Source organism: Grammomys surdaster, unplaced genomic scaffold (assembly GCF_004785775.1).
Source record: "Grammomys surdaster isolate TR1022 unplaced genomic scaffold, NIH_TR_1.0 371, whole genome shotgun sequence".
NCBI lineage: Eukaryota > Metazoa > Chordata > Mammalia > Rodentia > Muridae > Grammomys > Grammomys surdaster.
Window position 1 is genome coordinate 2,476,266 of NW_021604790.1, and position 17,496 is coordinate 2,493,761.

Here is a 17,496-nt window from a genome sequence, read left to right on the forward strand (position 1 = left end):
ACACACCTTTAATCCCAGCACCCAGGAGGCAGGGGGTGGTGGATTTCTGAGTTCGAGGCCAGCCTAGTCTATATACAGTTCCAAGACAGTTAAGGCTACATGGTGAGGCCTCATCTCACAAAAAGGAGGAGGAGGAGGGCTGGAGAGATAGCTCAATGGTTAAGAGCACTGATTGCTTTTCCAGAAGTCCTCAGTTCAATTCCCAGCAACCACATGGTGGCTCACAACCATCTGTAATGGGATCTGATGCTCTCTCCTGGTGTGTCTAAGAGAGTGACAGTGTACTCACATATATAAAATATATAAATAAGTCTTTAAAAAAAAGGAAGAGGAAAATGAGGAAGAGGAAAAATAAGGAGGAGGAAGAGGAGGAAGTAGTCACATCTTCTTGTATACCTTTTTTCAGTTCTGTAAAGTCTCAACACTGGGAATATTATATTGTTGAACACATAGGTGATAAATCTATACTGAAAAAGAAGGAAGCTGTTATAAGTCAGGATATGACAAAGAACAGGTCATGCTTCTTGATCTCCAAACTTAATACAGAGCTGGGTTGTAACTCAGTGCTACAGTCCTTGTCTAGATGTGTGAGGCCCTGTGTTCAAACCATAGCTCAAGGAAAAATGCCTTACTAGAAATCTTCATTCATCAAAATCTACAACAGACATAAGCCAGACAAATAATCCAATGGGGCAGAACACAGAGCTTGGCTAGACTCTTAGGTATATGGTCAAATCATTTTGTGTCTGTATGACAAGACCGGTCTCAATGGTGGTGGTGGGGGAGGGGGGAAGATAGTACCTGAGAGTATATTCAAAACTCAACTTGAAGTGGATCACAGATCTACAAGCAAGCCTTTACAAGTCAAAGAAAGCAGGGTATCCGGAGGTGCTCCTCAGTAGCAGAGCACTTGGCTAGAACCTGCAGGCCCTGGGCTCAATCCTCAGCACTGAAAATAGTAAAAAGGCAGCCAGGCATGGCAGAGACACTAGGACCCAGAGCTCAAGATTAACCTTGGCTTTATATCAAGTTTCAGTCCAGCCTCACAGAAGACTATCTCAAAAACTTACAAAGGAGTTGGGGGCCTGGTAGTACATTCCAGCTCTCAGAAGGCAGAGGCAGGAGGATCTCAGTGAGTCTGAGAACAGTCTGGTCCTACAAATGGAATTCCAGGCTAGCCAGAGATACATAGTCAGATCCTGTCTCAAAACAAAACAAAACAAACAACAAAAACAAAACACAAAAACATACAAAGGCAATGATTTCTAGGATTTGACACCAAAGATACAGACAACAACAAAGGCCAGGTTGGATAATTCATGGAAATTCAAGTGTTTTGAGTATCAAATGACAGTATCAACATTTTTTTTGTTTGTTTTGGTTTTTCGAGACAGGGTTTCTCTGTATAGCCCTGGCTGTCCTGGAACTCACTCTGTAGACCAGGCTGGCCTCGGACTCAGAAATCTGCCTGTCTCTGCCTCCCAAGTGCTTGGATCAAAGGCGTGCACCACCACCGCCCGGCTCAGTATCAACAATTTTAAAGGACACCTGCAGAATGAGAGAAAATAGTGCAAATCAAATCTGATAAGTCATTGACGTCCATAACGTATAGTCGTACATTCCGCATTAAGAGGAGCAACCCAATCGAACACGGGCGATGTTCAAATCCTGGAAGTGTTTGCCAGGAATGGAGCAGGCAAGCAGAGACCTGAAGCGCAACCTGGAAGCCAAGGGTAGTACAGAAGCCAAACTACGCCTTCAAGTCCTGCCCAGCTTAAAACTAACCCTTTTTGACCGCACCCCCCCCCCCGCACCCCCTATCAATGTAGGCTGCCAAAGGGTTAATCCTTAAATCTACTGGTCGGTGGAGTGGCTGCTGCTAAGCACCCCCATGGAGTCCAAGCTGCCAGGCTGCCAGTGATTCCCTATCCTGAGTGGTTCCAAGCTCTGGACTCAAACGGTTTCGCTGAGTTCCCATCCTCCACTCGTGGAGAGCCTGGCTTGCTTGGCTACTGCAGACGATTGCAACCCCCGCAGAGATAGACAGAAGAGGCAGCTTCTGTAGCTGCCTTTAGTTTCGGAAGAGTTAGCACCTTAAGGCCACCTGCAGTCTGTGAAAGTGGCCTGGACCGGGCTTACAAGCCTGGGATGAATGGATAAGGGGCAGGGATGGGCTAAGGATGCAGGAGGTGAGGGTCTCCATTCTTTAGGGTACAGTGAGAAACCTGAGACAGTACCGACTTCAGGTCAGAAACAAGGGAAGCCTCAATGCAGAGACATCAGGCGAGGATCCCCAGCCTTGAGTGTGGGGGTGGAGAAAAGGGCCCTTCACTACACAATCTCCGTTGTCTCTCAGGGGGACCCCCTCCACTCTCTCAGGGGCCTCAGTCCTTCCCCTCCCCCAAGCCCTGCGCTCTTTGCGGATTGGTCCCGGGCTGCCAGAGGCGGGGACTTATGGCCCTGACGTCACCGGCCAAGGAGGGGGGACGGGAGACTGGGGGAGGGGGTGACGAGCCCCGGCTCAGCACCTCGGAGAGCTCCCTCCCCGGCCTTGTTTTGCTCCAGAATCGCTGCCGGGGGAGGGAGCGAAGGGGCCGGCCTTAGGCGTCGAGGCCGAGGGATGGCAGTGAAGAGGACGAAGGGCCCCCGGGGGCAGAGGGCCCAGCCGTAATCCTGCGAGGGGGGCTGGGGTGCCGGGTGGGGTGGGGGGCAGCGGGCGGCGGCAGCAGTGGCCGCACATCTGGATGGAAGCGAGCTTTGTCCAGACCACCATGGCTCTGGGGCTGCCCTCCAAGAAAGCATCTTCCCGCAACGTGATCGTGGAGCGCAGGAACCTGATCACCGTGTGCAGGTGGGCGCCGCTGGCGGTCGGGGTGGCGTAGTTAGAGGGGTTGGAGCGGGGTGAGAAACCTAAGGGTTGAGCATGCCCACGAGGATGCTCTGCAGCTACTGAGAAAAGGCAGGGCAGGGAGGAACGCGCTCTCTAGCCTTCCCAGGCCCGGAACTGGGAGGCGGGCTGAAATGTCGGTCCTTATTCTTCTTGGCTAAGCCAGGCCTATGCCCGGCCTGGGGTTTGGGGGGATGAAAAGAGTTTAATTGGCATTGCAGTTTCCTGTGAGAACCAGGAAGTGACATTGTGTATGAGAGAGGGAGGAGGGAGGATGGCTGACTCTCTTCCTGGCAGTGGGGGCAGGGTGGGCAGAGGGAACTCAGTGGGGTTGGGGGTGGATGTCCTCCAAGTCCCCTCTTGGCACCCCTGCCAGCTTGACCTCTTGGAGTGGAGCTTTCTTGAGAGACTTTCCTATGCTCAACCCTCTGTAAAGGAAGGATGGTGTTTCTGGGTAGCAGCAGCCTGTAGCAGGACCAACTGTGCACAAAGGCCCAGAACCCATCCAATGAAGGTCGAGGGCACTACCCTGTTGTAGAGAACACCCAAGGCCTAACTGCAGAAGCTCATGAGTCCGAGTGAAGACTGGGAGCCCAGATCCCTACATCCCTGAGGGTGGGGCAGTTACAGGACTAGGAAAATTCTCCTCTTTCTTGGATACCAGGAAGTAATGTTCCCACTTCAAGCCTGCAGTGACTCACCCTCCCTGGCCTGCCCTGAGGCCAGAAAGCCACCAGCTGTGCAGGCTCTCTCCCAAAGCCTCACCTGTCCTTGCTGCTTCCTCTGGGGTCTCCATGCCAGCTGCCTTCTCCACCTGCAGCCCCTGTGTCCAGTAGGGTGTTGTGTCTTCACTCATAGTACTCCTGGGTGCAGGACTGAGTTGTTGTTTCTTGCCAGTCCCACTAGCCTGCACATAAACCTCAGCCCTGTTCCTTCTCCCAGAAGTCATGCCCACCTGATGCCCAGTCTCCCATTACCCAGGGTACCTTTGGATTCTGGACACATACCAAGCCATGTTGCCTCTGTGTCAGAGCATCCCTTTCCTAGTGTCTCGAAAGTGCTGTGCACATCATCCCTGTAAGAAGGTGGCTGGGATGTGCATCTGTGACCTAGCACAGACGCTCGCTCTGCCTTCCTATTCCAACCTGCCGGTGTGGCATCAAGAGATTTCTGCCCTTGGGACCACACAGTCCTGGGATCAAGCTTTTGCTTCAGTTCTTAGCTGGGCAACCCTGTAGCAATCTCCTATCCATACTCTGAGGCTTTGGTGCTTTTTCTTAGGTTTTACATCTTAGGTGTAAAAGCCACACTAAAGATTGGGTCGTGGTGTGTCACATTAGATACTAGCCAGTGCCTGGCACACAGAAACGGCTCTATTTCAACGACATCCTTCCTGCCCCTCTCTTGGCTCTTGGCAATCTAGGTGCATCTTTCTCTTGCCTGCCAGGAGAGCTGGGGCTTAGAGTGTATGGGAAAAGGAGAAAGAGCCACTGAACTGGAGAAAGAGAGGTTCAAGAAAGAGGTAGCTCCGAGTGGGGGACAAGGAATAGTATAGGGGCTTGGGGGCATGACAAATTCTCCAAATCCCAAAGGACCCTGCTGCCTCATTACTGTCACGTGGTTCTCCAGCTCCCAGCAGCTCCCTTTAGCAGGCTGCAGGCTCCCCTGGGCCCTGGCCTCTCTGTCTCCATGGTAACCCCAGCAGCTATCCTCCTCCTAACCAGGTCCACACCATGGGGTTCCTGAAGGCTCTGACCAGCTTTCAGCTCCCCCAAGGACGGATAGCAGATGGCAGCCATGCTGACCCAGCCCCAGGCCTCTCCTGAAGTCTGACCCAGATGACCACAAGTCAGTGATGTGCATAACAAAGCCCAGATAATGGCCTTACCCCAGCCTTGCCTCCTCACCTGGCCTGTGCCCAGGAATCAATACACTCTCACCTTCTCCCATCCTTGTCTAGGATCTGAACCAAAGTTGAATGGGGCGAGCGCTGATATTTCTATTTGCATCCAAGGAAAAAGGCTTTGAATCCCGCAGCCTGCTTTCCCCTAGCACAGTCTGACACTGACCTGCCTTTTCTCAGGCTCCATCCCCTAGTAAACCCAAATGAAGGTGATGGAGAAGGGCTCCTGGTTGTGCTGTTTACTTGGGAGACTTAGTAGCCAGTGCTTCAGGACTGGAAGCTTCTCAAGTAGAGGGCAGAGGGCAGAGGGCACTTAGGGCCTCAGTACTTGTTTGAATGATTTGTATTTTTTTGTTGTTGCTGTTGTTTTTGTTTTTAAAGACAAGGTCTCTCTATGTAGTCCTGGCTGTCCTGGCATACACTATGTAGAATAAGCAGGCCTGGACTTACAAAGAACCTCCTGCCTCTGCTTCCTGAGTGCTGGGATCAGCTAAGGCATGTGCCATCATGCCTGGCTACTACTTTTTTTTTTTTTAAAGATTACATTTATTTATCTGTTTACTTATTTGTATGTGCCACGGTGTGAGTGTGGAAGTCCCAGGACAGCTGATGGGAATGGGTTCTCTCCTTCCACTATGTAGGTCCTGGGACTGAACTCTGGTCGATGGGCTGAGGGGCATGTGCCTTTATCCACTGAGCCAGCTCACTGGCCAAGCCTCAGTAATTAGAACGGCCACTAGGAAGCCATAAGACAGAACAGAAAGAGCCAAGGATAGAGAATGGGCCAAATGTTTGCCTCCTCCCAAGTTACATGACTGATCAGTCCATCTCTGGAGTCTTCAGCCTCCTCGTCTGTAATATGGGGCAGGTTGTCATAAGAGGACCTACCTCCCGGGCTGTGGTGAGGACACACATGAAATATAGTTCTGAGGACACTGTATAGCTTGGTTAAACATGGATAAAATAAAAGCACAGACCCAAGTCCCTCTTGTGTCCCAGGCACCCGGCTCCTGCTCTGTCTCCAGAAGCAGAACAGCAATGAGATGCTGGTTGCTGTTCATTCTTTCCCTGTTCCGCTCCGCTGCATAGATGGCAAATGGAGGCTCTCTATAAGGATGGTAGCGGATGCCAGAGGCTGAACCAGGGCTGCAGAGAGCTGTGAGCGATGCTTGGCTCCAACCCCTTGGCCTCACCTGCCTCCTTTGGCTACCTTCCTTCCTGAGAAAGCAGTGTCTGGGCCCCCAGATCCCTTCCGGGGACCTACTGCCAGAGTTCCTTCCCACCCAATGTGTCAGACCCACACCCTGTGTTCTGCCCCCACACCCCAAGCTCTACTCTGCCTAGCTCTGGGCAGCTGGTGTGTGGGTGGGCTAGCTGAGAGGGGAGGAGGGATGTCCCAGAGCTGAGTGTCCACCTGGTCACGATTCCATGCCTACATTCCTGGGTGCGGCCCATACAGTCTGGTCCAGGTGACACCCCCAGAGAGCTAGGAGCTCATTCCAACAATATTGAAAGACTATTTGGAAGCATGGATTCAAACTGGCTTCTGACTCCTTGTTGACCCTCAGTTCACAAATTTGAAAAATGCCACTCTGAAGGATGCGGCAGGGACAAAGGGTCTAGGGACTCTCCCCTAGTTCTTGCTGTCTTTCTGCCACCCTCCCTCTCCTCCCATCTAGCCTGGAACCTTCTTTGGTCTAGTTTCCCCTCCCCCACCCCCATTACACCCACACCTTTCATGACCTCTTCTCTGCCTATTCCTCTGACACCCCGTCTGACTCTTCCTCTCCCTTCCCTCCCCCCAACCCAGGTTCTCTGTGAAAACCTTGCTAGAGAAGTACACAGCAGAACCCATTGATGACTCATCCGAGGAGTTTGTTAATTTTGCAGCCATTTTAGAGCAGATCCTCAGCCACCGATTTAAAGGTAGGCCGTCACCTACCCCGTCCAACCTCAGCCTGTGGCTTCCAGCTACCGTCCCACTCTAATATCCTCTATGGATTGTAAGCACAGTCCCTGGTCCAGGGCCCCATTCTGGGCTGTACATAGAAACTAAAGCATAGTATTGGGAGCCTGGGGAGAGGGCCATGTGCCCACAGCTCTACCATTGTGCATGCAGCTCGCGCTCTCTCTCTGCTGCTGCTTATGGGGTGGAGGGCACTCTGTGTGTGTATAGTGGCTTATGATTATGCATGCAAGTGTTTTGTGACATGGACCTTTTCCAAACTCCCTGGTATCGATGTATCCCCTCCCTGCCCTGGCTCAGCTTGTGCCCCAGCAGGTCCAGTGAGCTGGTTCAGCTCAGATGGACAACGGGGCTTCTGGGACTATATCCGGCTGGCCTGCAGCAAAGTGCCCAACAACTGTGTGAGCAGCATCGAGAACATGGAGAACATCAGCACAGCCCGAGCCAAGGTGAGAGGCCATAACCGGGTCAACACGCCTGACCCTGCTCTGGACATAGGGGCCCCACCCTTACCACTTCCCCACAGCACCCAGAATGGGACAAGTAAAGGTGATCATGCTTTTCAGGGCCGGGCATGGATCCGGGTGGCTCTGATGGAGAAGCGTATGTCAGAATACATCACCACAGCTCTTCGGGACAACCGAACTACCAGGTCAGACCTCTCAGACAGCAGTAGTCACCCTCATTGCCTAAGCCTTAAGTCCCCGCAAGCAAACTTCAATACCTGGACTACAAGTTCCAGCATGCAGTAATAGTTCGATTCCCCCAGATGAGATGGTAACTGGACTACGGAAGCCTCAGTCACATGCCATTTTACTTGGCCTCACGCCATGACCTACAACACATATCCCTGCCAGCTCTGCAAACAAAGGCAGTCACTCTGTTCTTGGGTCCCAGTGTACGGAGCTTCAGTGCTTAGAGTGGGGGTTGCTCAGAAGTTGGATCCTGAGGATCAGAGATCACAGGGCAGAATGTGCGCGGGTGGGGGTGGGGAGATATTGGGAGTCTCCCCCCCATCTGATTTTTTTATACTACAGTCTGTTCCTAGTCCACCTTATTTTAGAGTAAATTCTTTTGAGGACCTCACTTACTGTGTGACAAGCACTAAGTCTGAGATTTGCTCCCTGATTTAAAGGATTGAGGTGATCCAGTGCTTTGATAGGGGTTGCTTAGCCTAGAGAACAGAAAAGTGTTTCTTGTCCAGAAACAGGCATTGTGAGGGGGCGGGGTCAGGTGCTAGTTCCAGTGAAGTGGTGAGCTGGAAGGAGTCTCCTTCCTCCGGGGAAAGTTTGTAATAAGTAAGCCAGGCAAAGAAATCCTCGCTGGGAGTCTCAGCTTTCTTCTCCCTGCAGACGGTTCTATGACTCCGGAGCCATCATGCTGCGGGAGGAAGCCACTGTCCTCACAGGGATGCTGATCGGGCTTAGCGCCATCGACTTCAGGTGGGGTCTGCTTGGCGGTGGTGAAGGGGACTTTCTCACCCACAACTGTCCAACGCCCCTCATTCCCTCCCCCCACCCCTGTGGCTCTTCTGCCCCAGCTTCTGTCTAAAGGGCGAAGTTCTGGATGGGAAGACGCCAGTGGTCATCGATTACACACCCTACCTAAAATTCACCCAAAGGTGAGCAGCCGGGTTATTGCGGTGGGTGCGGAGATAGGTACCGGAAGGGCTCTGAGTGTCATCCTGGTGTACTGCCCAAGAGTCGGATTTGGGGTGCTAGTGGGGCGAGGCGGGGCGGAGCCGGCCCCATCCACTGCTCCCGCTCCTAAGCTACGACTACCTGACGGATGAGGAGGAGAGGCACAGTGCAGAGAGCAGCACCAGCGAGGACAACTCACCGGAGCACCCCTACCTGCCTCTCGTCACCGATGAAGACAGTTGGTACAACAAGTGGCACAAGATGGAACAGAAGTTTCGCATTGTCTACGCACAGAAGGTGCGCGGGGCGAGGCGCGGGGAGCTGGGCGCGGTGGGGGGCAGGGCCTGGGCTGGGGACTCCAGCTGGGACCCCTTCGGGCGTCCGGGCTGAGCCGGCGCCCCGCAGGGATACCTGGAGGAGCTGGTGCGTCTGCGCGAGTCGCAGCTGAAGGACCTGGAGGCGGAGAACCGGCGGCTGCAGCTGCAGCTGGAGGAGGCAGCGGCACAAAATCAGCGTGAGAAGCGGGAGCTGGAAGGCGTGATCCTGGAGTTGCAGGAGCAGCTGTGAGCCCGCCTCCCGCCCTGACCCCTGTGAACCCCAACATGACTCCATTGGATGGGATTGCTTTCCTGACGACATCCAATTCGCATCAGCCCACCCACCCCATCCCCTTTCCCAAGATCCCGTGATTGCCAAACATTACCTGCCCCCCACATTAAGACCCCTCAGCTTCCAATGCCCGTCAGCTAGAGACACCAGCCTTTCCTCACAGGACCTTAGCAGCCTTCCGTTTTATCGTGTGCCATCCCCATTTTTCAGGCCTCTGATGTGATTCCACCCCCACCCCACCCCCCACGAAACCGGGAACATTTCCTCCCTGAACCTGACCCAGCTAGCTAGCACAAATCCCACCCTTCAAGAGTACCCACCCACCCTTTCCACTCTCCTCCCTACGTCATATCATCCCAGCTGACTCCCAAACACTCCATCTTGAGTGCACTAATCCCGGCCACCACAAGCACGGCCTTAAGGAGCAGGCCTCAGACGTGTGAACCTCTTACCTCAAAGATCCTAGTAGTTCCAGACACGTGCCATCCTCCCGAGCAGCATATATCTCCATTTTACCACTCAAGTTTCCTTTCTTAGCCCTGGCCCCCACCTTTGCTGAGTCTTGCTTCCCTCTCCCAGCCAGGCCTGATCCCCCTCCCCCTCCCAGGACAGGTCTGATCCCCGGTGACCATGCCCCCCTGGCCCAGGGTTCCAAGGAGCTCACCACACCTCTGGTCAACCAGTGGCCCTCCCTGAGCACACTCAATAGGCCCGAGGGTGCCAGCAACTCCAAGCTATATCGGAGGTAAGCTTCAACCAAGTGCTGTCCCTATACCCCAGTCCCAGGAAGCGGGGCCTGGAGCTGCTGGTGTGTGTGTGTGTGTGTAGGGGAGTCACTCCCTGCACACTTTCCTGTTCTGCCCTAGACACAGCTTCATGAGCGCGGAGCCACTGTCAGCAGAGGCCAGCCTGAGCTCAGACTCCCAGCGCCTGGGAGAGAGCAAGAGGGATGAGGAACCCTGGGGCCCCATTGGTGAGTGCACCCCCACCCACACTCACCTTGGCACTTCAGAAAAGGGATACCCCCCTTCACCCCCAGTCAGGCTGTGGCTGAACCCTATTCTCTCAGCCCTTCCTGTACTTATACACCAATGAGGAGCTTGGCTTGTTTTTTGTTTTTTGTTTTAAAGTACAAACATGGGCTGCACCTCTTCTATCTGTAAACTTGGTCAGTCTCTGCATTTTGCTGACCCATATTTCCATCTGTAAAATGGGGATGTTGGTAAAAAGGACCTCCAGCATGCATGCGTGGAGAGGGCTCAGTGGCTTTTTAGTGCCATGACACCCTCACAGGGCTCATCCTCCCGGGATCCCTCAGCCTAGTTTGCTCTTCCCGCACGCACACTGAACTGCCTGCCTGACCAATGTTTCCCCTTTTCTTTGGCTGCCAGGAAGCTCAGAACCAAATTAGTGGCTCCCTCGGAGTGAATGCCCAGGACTTCAACGCATGCATTTTGTGTTGTTCCCCCCCCCCACCTTGGTTACCCCTTCCTAGTCTCCCCCATGCCTGGACCTCCTTTTTTAAAATTATTATTTAAATATATAGATATATAATTATACTGTATCAGATAACTCGACTTGCAGATGAGGCAGGCTTTGGACATGTAACCCACCACACTGTGTTTGTGACTGTGTGTGTGTGTCTCCCCCACCAGACTGTGAGCTCCATGCGGGCAGGGACCATGTCTTGTCCATTCTCTGTATCCCCAGAGTGTGAAACAGAGCAAATGCTCACTGTGTGCTTAATAAATGGACAGAGGCTGAACCTCAGGGGGAGACAGAGATGTAAACTGATGGGTTACCACAGTGTCTTAAGCCCTGTGCAAGTTTGTTCAATCAAGGTTTAATTAAAAATGGCAGATGCTCCAGAAGAGGCCATGTCTCCTGGGGGTGACCTGAGAATTGCCCCCTTTCTCCTCACCACCGAGGACCTCCTCCCCACATACATGCAGCCTGGTTGGCCCGGCCTTACCCGCCCTCTCTCCCCAGGGAAGGACCCCACGCCCTCCATGCTGGGCCTCTGCGGCTCCCTGGCCTCCATTCCCAGCTGCAAGTCCCTGGCGAGCTTCAAATCCAACGAATGCCTGGTGAGCGACAGCCCTGAGGGCAGCCCAGCGCTCAGCCCCAGCTGAGGAGCAGCATGGGCAATGCCAGCCCCACCTGCCAGGGGCCATGGACAACTGCCACCTTTTGAGTCCCCCAACCCAGGCCACCCTTCATGAACACCATCCACCTAGCCTTGGGTCTCTAGGGAAAGACAACCCAAGCTTCTTTCCTGCTTCAGCTCCCTGCCAAGAAGGCAGGAGCTGCATGGGGAAGCAGTGGGACCAGGAGGGACACCCAGGTCACAGCTCCTCAGTTCCCTGGGGAAGCTACTTCATTCTGGTGGCTCTGAAGGCTGCCTGGTTGCTTTTGCTCATCTTCCACACTTGCCTCAGGAGCACATGGTCCAGCCCTGGCATTCCTGCTGCCCTGCCTCTGGTCTAACCCTGTGTACCCTCTGAAGTCACCCTTCCTTGGTACCTATGTGGGGAGAGATTAGGCAAATAAACACCAGAGGACTGAAGTGGTTCCATCTTTTGGGAGAGTCGGGGAGAGCTCCATGACAGGGTCTCTTAACCAAGGGAACCATGCCAGGAGGATGTGCCCTGTGGGACACACAGGGCCATAACTCAGGGTGTGGGCAGGGTGGGGGTGGGGCTTCAGCTTCTGGAGATCTGCAGGTGCTTTCTGGCTCTGACCCCTGTAATACTTGAATCCCTAGCAGAGCCCTCTGAGGGTGTGCCTTAGTGGGTCATTTGCCTGCCATGGACCTACCCAACTCCACTGTAGCACAAAGCTGGAGCCCCATCCATCATGTCAGAGCTGGCCAGTGAGCAACCCTGCCCCAGTGATACCACCGTGGCATGCCCTAGGGGAGATAGCTCCTTGCTCTCACCCCAATGCAGTGAGCCCCACATGAAGGGACCTTACTACCACACAGGCAACCTTTCGCCCCTCTCTGTCTGGATACTCACTATGGTGGGAAGCTTTTAAGACAAGGTCTCTAGCTGGCCTGGAGTTCATTATGTAGACCAGGTAGGCTTCAGATCTGCTTGCCATAAATTCTCTGGTGCTGGGATTAAAGGTGTGTGGCACCACACCTGGAGATGCCAGCTTTTTTTTTCCTTTGGTGAAGACAGAATTTGGCTGTATAGTCCTGGGTGGCCTGGTATTCAAGGCACTCCTCCTGCCTCAGCCTCCCAAGTGTAGAAGTAACAGTTGTGGGCCACTGTGTGTGACTGTGGACTCCCACGTGGGCACACGTACCCCAAGACAGCGCAGCCACAGCAGTGCAGAGAAGATTATCTTTAGACAAGGAACGACCATGGCTGGGAATGCCACCTGGCCCGAGCGCTCAGCCCCTCGGGACCAGGCTATAACAAACATAGAGGGATACAAAGAGGGGCAATCGTCAGATTTGGTCTTGAACTCGGAGGTGGGAGAGTGGCAATCCTGGGAAGGGGAACAGCAGGAATCCAGGTATGAGGACAGTCTGGGTGACTGGACTGGGAGGGAAGGCACTTGGCTCGGTCTCCTGTTCCCGCCCTGCAAGAGCCGGTCGCTGCCCAACTTTCAGTGGCCCAGAGGCTGCTCCTGGTTGAGCCTCTGGAAGAAGCTCTTGCCAAACTCGTAAGTGCTGATCATGATGGCACAGGAAGGCGCAGCCTTGATGATCCTGGGGAGGAAGCCTGTGATGGGAAGACAGACCAGTCAGGGGTCCAGGTCCCCTCACATACACAACACTGACACACATCATGTATGTAGTGCATGCAGAGACAGGCACCCACCTGCAAAGAGTCCCCTGGTGCCAGATTCAGCCTGGATTCTCCGAAGCAGGAGCCAGGTGGAGTCAACTCTGGGTGGCTTCACTGCAGATGCAAGGCCCGTCTCAGTAGGACTCAGGTCTCAGTAGGACTCAGGTCGGGCCCCTGTCTGCCCTCTCTCCCCCTCACTAGCCCCAGCTTACCTCTTACAGCCTCCACTGCTCCCAGAGACATTTGTCGCTGTGTCTTCACCACATCAAAGGGTAGGGTAAGGGTGGCAGCCACCTGGTCAGGTGAGGAGAGGACTCAGCTCCATTCCCAGGCCCTGAGAGGGACTAAGGCATCTCAAGGGCAGCTGAAGAAGGCAAGCAGGCTCCCCGGCCGGCATGGCTATGTGGAGACCTTCTGGGCATCTCTACTGACTCTCACTCAAAGTCCTGTAGGACACTTCTAGTGGCCTTACCCCAATGCAGTCAACTCACCATTCCTGAGACACCACCAGCCACAAAGCTGACGCCCACAGATGTCTGGTCTTTCGGTCTCAGCCCGCTCAGCCAGCTCTTCACCAACTCATAGTTGAACCAGTAGAGAGCTTGGGAGGTAGTTACACGCTCACTAAATGAGGGAGCTGGGGAGGTGGGCTCCAGATTTCTCACCTCCCACCCACAGCCACGCCATCTCAGTGCAGGCTTGCCTGCTCTGAACCAAGTCCTCCTCAGGACCTAGTTCAGGAAAACCTAAGCAAACGCCTAGGTCCCTGCTAGACCTGTCCTTATATAATGAGGGACCCAAGGCTCAGCGAAGTGATGTGACTTCACAGTCATTTTAGTAACAAAGGAGGGACTTGGTTAAACATTACCAAGAGCCCTTTCCCCTAGGCCCTGACGGAGTGCCTACCTGAGAAGGGGACATCTCGAAGAGCTGTGGGACCCCAGCCCAGCCACAGTGAGCGCCAGCCACCCTGAGCCACCGCAGCTTGAACACAGGTAGCCAGTTCACGGTATGACACATGCTGAGCCTGCAGCTTGGTCCGCACAAGCTCCAGGGGGCTGACCACTGTCACAGTGCCCACTAGGGAGGAGAGGGTCGGTAAGACAGTGGAAAGAGGCCATGCATCCAAACCCAGCTCTTGCCCCAGGGTCTGAGGGTTTAATATACTCCACCCCCAGGCTAGCAGAAGCTGGGACTGGGACCCAGGAGGGACAGAGGAAGGTCAAGGGCCAGGGTTGTGCTCACTTCGGGCGAGGGCACCAGCTACCATAGGTGCGTAGAGGTCAGAGGTCAAGGACTGACCACACAGAAAGGCCTTGAGTTGGTCATAAGCAGTGAAGTAGATGGCAGTAGCTGGCACAGTCATCACTCTGGGAGTTTGAAGAGGCCAGAAAAATGACTTAAGGACTCCAAACCTTTCAAGCACCCACTTCCTCACCCGGTTAATAGGAATCAAGGAAACACTCCATGACTAGGGTACTCACAGGGTGGCTGGGAGGCCGCTCCACAGGGTCCTAGTGCCCTCATGCCTCACAATCTTCACAAAGGCATCCTGACCAAGCCAGCAGCAGCCCAGGAGTAAAAAAGATATGAACAAAGTCTGCAATGGACTGGCTCAGCCTCTGCCCATAGCCCTGAGATGAGCTAGTTAACTCTACACACACAGCCCCCTCATTTGGTTCTAGGCGGACTCCTAGTCACCCCTTAAACCTTAAGGAGGTGGCTGGATATTGGTGCCACACATCTTTTTTGTTTTGGTTTTGTTGTTTTTGTTTTTCGAGACAGGGTTTCTCTGTGTAGCCCTGGCTGTTCTGGAACTCACTCTGTAGACCAGGCTGGCCTCGAACTCAGAAATCTGCCTGCCTCTGCCTCCCGAGTGCTGGGATAAAAGGTGTGGTGATGCACATCAGGTGGATCTCTGGGAGTCTGAGGGCAGCCTGGTCTATTACATAGAGGAACCCTGTCTACCACAACCACCACCACAAAACAAAACAGCCCACCAAAACCACAAAAAGAAAAAATAAAACAAAAAAACACCTTAAAGAGGGCTAGGGTGCAACTCAGTAGTAAAGCACCCAACTAGTATGTACTGAGGGACCAGGTCCTGGTTTTGATTTTCAGCATGAGGACCAAAAAGCTTTCTGAAGGAATGGCCTCCCTGGCAAGCCCTCCCTACACTGAATAAACAGCCACCCCATTTGCTTTACATTCCACACACCTGCAGCCTAGCCAAATCGAGTCCCTCAGGGACACACTGATGCTGCTCCTTACCATGGTGCCAGTGAACCGTGCGGGATCCTGAAACCAGGTGGCACAGCGGGTACCATTTGGGCACAGGTACAGGGGCTCCAGGACACCATTGCAGTATAGGAGGCACTTCCCTGGGGACTGTAGAGCGGAGGGTGCTGGGAAAGGGAATGGACATTAGGATGGGAGGGCCTGGAGCCTTGCTGGGTGACATAGCTGGGTCACTATGTGGCCTCAAAATATGTACTGAACTATGATCATGGACACACCAGGTACTCTAGAGACACTCAACACTTCTTCCCCACCCCACCCCCAGGCACCTGGGGCTCGGGACACTCACATTTGGTGTAGGAGAGACACCAGAATCTGGAGGGAGGTGTCAATTCTGAAACACAAGGTCAGTCCCAATGGTCAGGAATGCCACCTCCCCCACTGGAACCCCATCTCTGAGAAATCCTTATTTTGTCAGGAAGCTCCCCTCGGTCTGGCTCCAGGTTCTGGTACTCACCGCTGGCTGCCGAGGGTCTTTGAGACTGAAGGCGGACCTTCACCACATCCAGGGGTGTCACTGGGGAAGGAGGTAGGTCGGAAGGTTCCTTTAGAACACCACTCTCCCTCTTCTTCATCAGAACCAAATTGTCGCCAACCTCTAGCCCACATTAACACCCAGCTGCCCACACCCCTTCTCCCCAGGTCTTACTGAAGAGGGAGGTGACCACAGCCCCAGCTCCTGAGGCCACCATTTGCTGAAGGGGGCTAATGCCCCCAGGATCCTGATCATCCATCTTGGAGTTTCAATCCTGAAAACACACACCACAGTCAAATGGAGCTGACCCCCTGACAAGAAAGGCCGGGGGTGGGGGTGGGGGTGGGGAGAATGAGGTAAGAAGCTCGTGGGACTTCAACATCAGCGCACTCAGGGCTCATCCAGAATCTGCCTCTATAATCTTTGAAATCTAGAAACGTGCTCACTTTGCCGAGGGGTAAACTAAGGCTCAAGGGTTGCAGTGACCTTCAAGGTTACGTCATTCGTTTGGAAAGAAGCTAGAATAGCCGTTGGCCAATGGCAGTGATGGCCATTTCCTCAGCCACATGCTTACTATGCTCCTCCGGACCACAGAGGCCAAAAGATCAAAACACCTGAGCCCCTCCACCCAACATCTGGGCGGACACATGAGCGCCCTGGGCGAGGAGAGGTCGAGTCAGGCAAGGAGAGAAACATGTAAACAAATCTACTGATAGAGAGGAAGGTCCATCTTCCTTCCCAAGATTGCTGGCCCTCCCCCACACTGCTGCCCGGGGCCAGACAGGACAGGCCGTGAGGCCCGGATAGGAGGACGTTCTCTCTCTGCCTCCTCTCTCTTTTAAATACAAGCCGCGGAGACGGAAGCAGAGACCCAGTAACAAACCCTTTCACCGAGACTCGGCCGTACTCCATGCCCGGGCCCAGCGAAGGGGTTCACGGAGAGGCCCACCCCTTCCCGCAGCCTCGATTCGCCTCCCAGCCGGGGACCTTCGGAGAACCCACTCCAGTCCCGACCGGCCCACCTGGCTCGGAGCAGGTCCTTGCGCCGCGCCACGCCAGGGGCCTGGCGGGCCCATAGCGGCTCCGCGGCCGGTGCAGGGTCCGCGCGTGCCCGCTTCGCACAGCGGCCGCCCGGGAGAGCGGTGGGGGCCGGCCCCGCCCCCAGCAGGCTAAGCACCGCCCCGTGGCCGACCGGCCGCGCGCACGGAGTGCAACGAGGCCCGCCCACTCGCAGCCCTCCCCCTTCCACCCGAGTCCCGCCCTTGCGCCGCGGCCGCGTGGGCGGGTCCCCGCGGCCCCGCGCTCCTTGCGACCCGTAGGTCAAGGTCGCCGACTGGACGGCGCGTGTACCTGGCTCACAGTAGCTCTCCTCTGCCCGCGCCCCGCAGGAGCGCTGCCCGGAGAGTCCAGACCTGTGATCGCTGGAACTTTCCAGACCGCTTGGGTATGGCTGCTCCGCGGCCTTTACAAGGCAGCTGCCGCGAGGGTCGGTTCTTCAAGGTCATCAGAGTGTGGGACAGCAATGGCAAACATTGCCTAGTTAGCTCCGTGGCGGGAGTTTACAATTTATGGCGAGCGTGTGGGCGGGAATTACCATCCTCTTCATTTACGGATGATGAAACGGGGTTGCAACCCCGGAAAGCTTCATGAACTGCCGGGCAGCGGTGTCAGTCGACCCGCAACCTGGGCCAGGGGTGGCGGGGCCCTGGGCACATTTACAGGACCTTTTTGAGCCGAAGACTCCCGGGGACAAACAGAGCGTAGAGCAGGGAAGAAAACCAGTGTTTCGCGGCAGATCTTAAGACTTTGTTACCACGTTTAAAACTTAAAAGGTTTTTTTTTTTTTCTGAGACAATCTATGTACCCTTTGCTGGCATAGAGCTTCCAATGTAGGTCAGAATGGTCTCTACCAAAACTTTTC

The 17,496-nt window shown here is 54.4% G+C and overlaps 2 protein-coding genes across 10 annotated transcripts; one reads left to right on the forward strand and one right to left on the reverse strand.

The window, feature by feature from the left end:
* The first annotated feature begins 2,468 nt into the window (after positions 1–2,468).
* Positions 2,469–11,571, forward strand: Rundc3a (RUN domain containing 3A). Of its 9 annotated transcripts, none has more exons than XM_028780502.1 (11): positions 2,469–2,851; positions 6,601–6,716; positions 7,057–7,205; positions 7,323–7,408; positions 8,109–8,198; positions 8,297–8,377; positions 8,528–8,693; positions 8,802–8,959; positions 9,613–9,750; positions 9,872–9,978; positions 10,397–10,775. In XM_028780502.1, the coding sequence occupies exons 1-11, from the start codon at positions 2,745–2,747 to the stop codon at positions 10,414–10,416; spliced, it is 1,218 nt and encodes a 405-aa protein (XP_028636335.1). In that variant the 5' UTR covers positions 2,469–2,744; the 3' UTR covers positions 10,417–10,775. The 9 variants fall into 9 exon arrangements, with proteins under 9 accessions (XP_028636335.1, XP_028636337.1, XP_028636334.1 ...); XM_028780504.1 differs by having other exon boundaries at positions 7,072–7,205; XM_028780501.1 differs by having other exon boundaries at positions 2,472–2,851; positions 9,589–9,750; positions 10,397–11,571.
* A 767-nt stretch (positions 11,572–12,338) lies between these two features.
* Slc25a39 (solute carrier family 25 member 39) lies at positions 12,339–16,720 on the reverse strand. Its single transcript, XM_028780505.1, has 12 exons — positions 16,598–16,720; positions 15,750–15,849; positions 15,558–15,617; positions 15,390–15,434; positions 15,074–15,207; positions 14,287–14,354; positions 14,048–14,172; positions 13,709–13,882; positions 13,294–13,403; positions 13,015–13,096; positions 12,836–12,916; positions 12,339–12,736 (listed from the first exon to the last, which is right to left on the reverse strand). Exons 2-12 carry the CDS (start codon positions 15,832–15,834, stop codon positions 12,621–12,623), a joined length of 1,080 nt encoding a protein of 359 aa, XP_028636338.1. The 5' UTR covers positions 15,835–15,849; positions 16,598–16,720; the 3' UTR covers positions 12,339–12,620.
* Positions 16,721–17,496: the final 776 nt, after the last annotated feature.

Excerpts from the sequence above, each read along its gene's own strand:
- Rundc3a (XM_028780496.1), top strand. The coding sequence starts at position 2,745 with ATGGAAGCGAGCTTTGTCCAGACCACCATGGCTCTGGGGCTGCCCTCC. Across the intron at positions 7,206-7,322 it reads TCAGCACAGCCCGAGCCAAG|GGCCGGGCATGGATCCGGGT; the intron begins GTGAGAGGCCAT and ends CATGCTTTTCAG. Across the intron at positions 8,199-8,296 it reads CTTAGCGCCATCGACTTCAG|CTTCTGTCTAAAGGGCGAAG; the intron begins GTGGGGTCTGCT and ends CTTCTGCCCCAG.
- Slc25a39 (XM_028780505.1), bottom strand. The coding sequence starts at position 15,834 with ATGGATGATCAGGATCCTGGGGGCATTAGCCCCCTTCAGCAAATGGTG. Across the intron at positions 13,883-14,047 it reads AGCTGGTGCCCTCGCCCGAA|TGGGCACTGTGACAGTGGTC; the intron begins GTGAGCACAACC and ends TCTCCTCCCTAG. Across the intron at positions 13,097-13,293 it reads CTGGTGGTGTCTCAGGAATG|GTGGCTGCCACCCTTACCCT; the intron begins GTGAGTTGACTG and ends TCACCTGACCAG.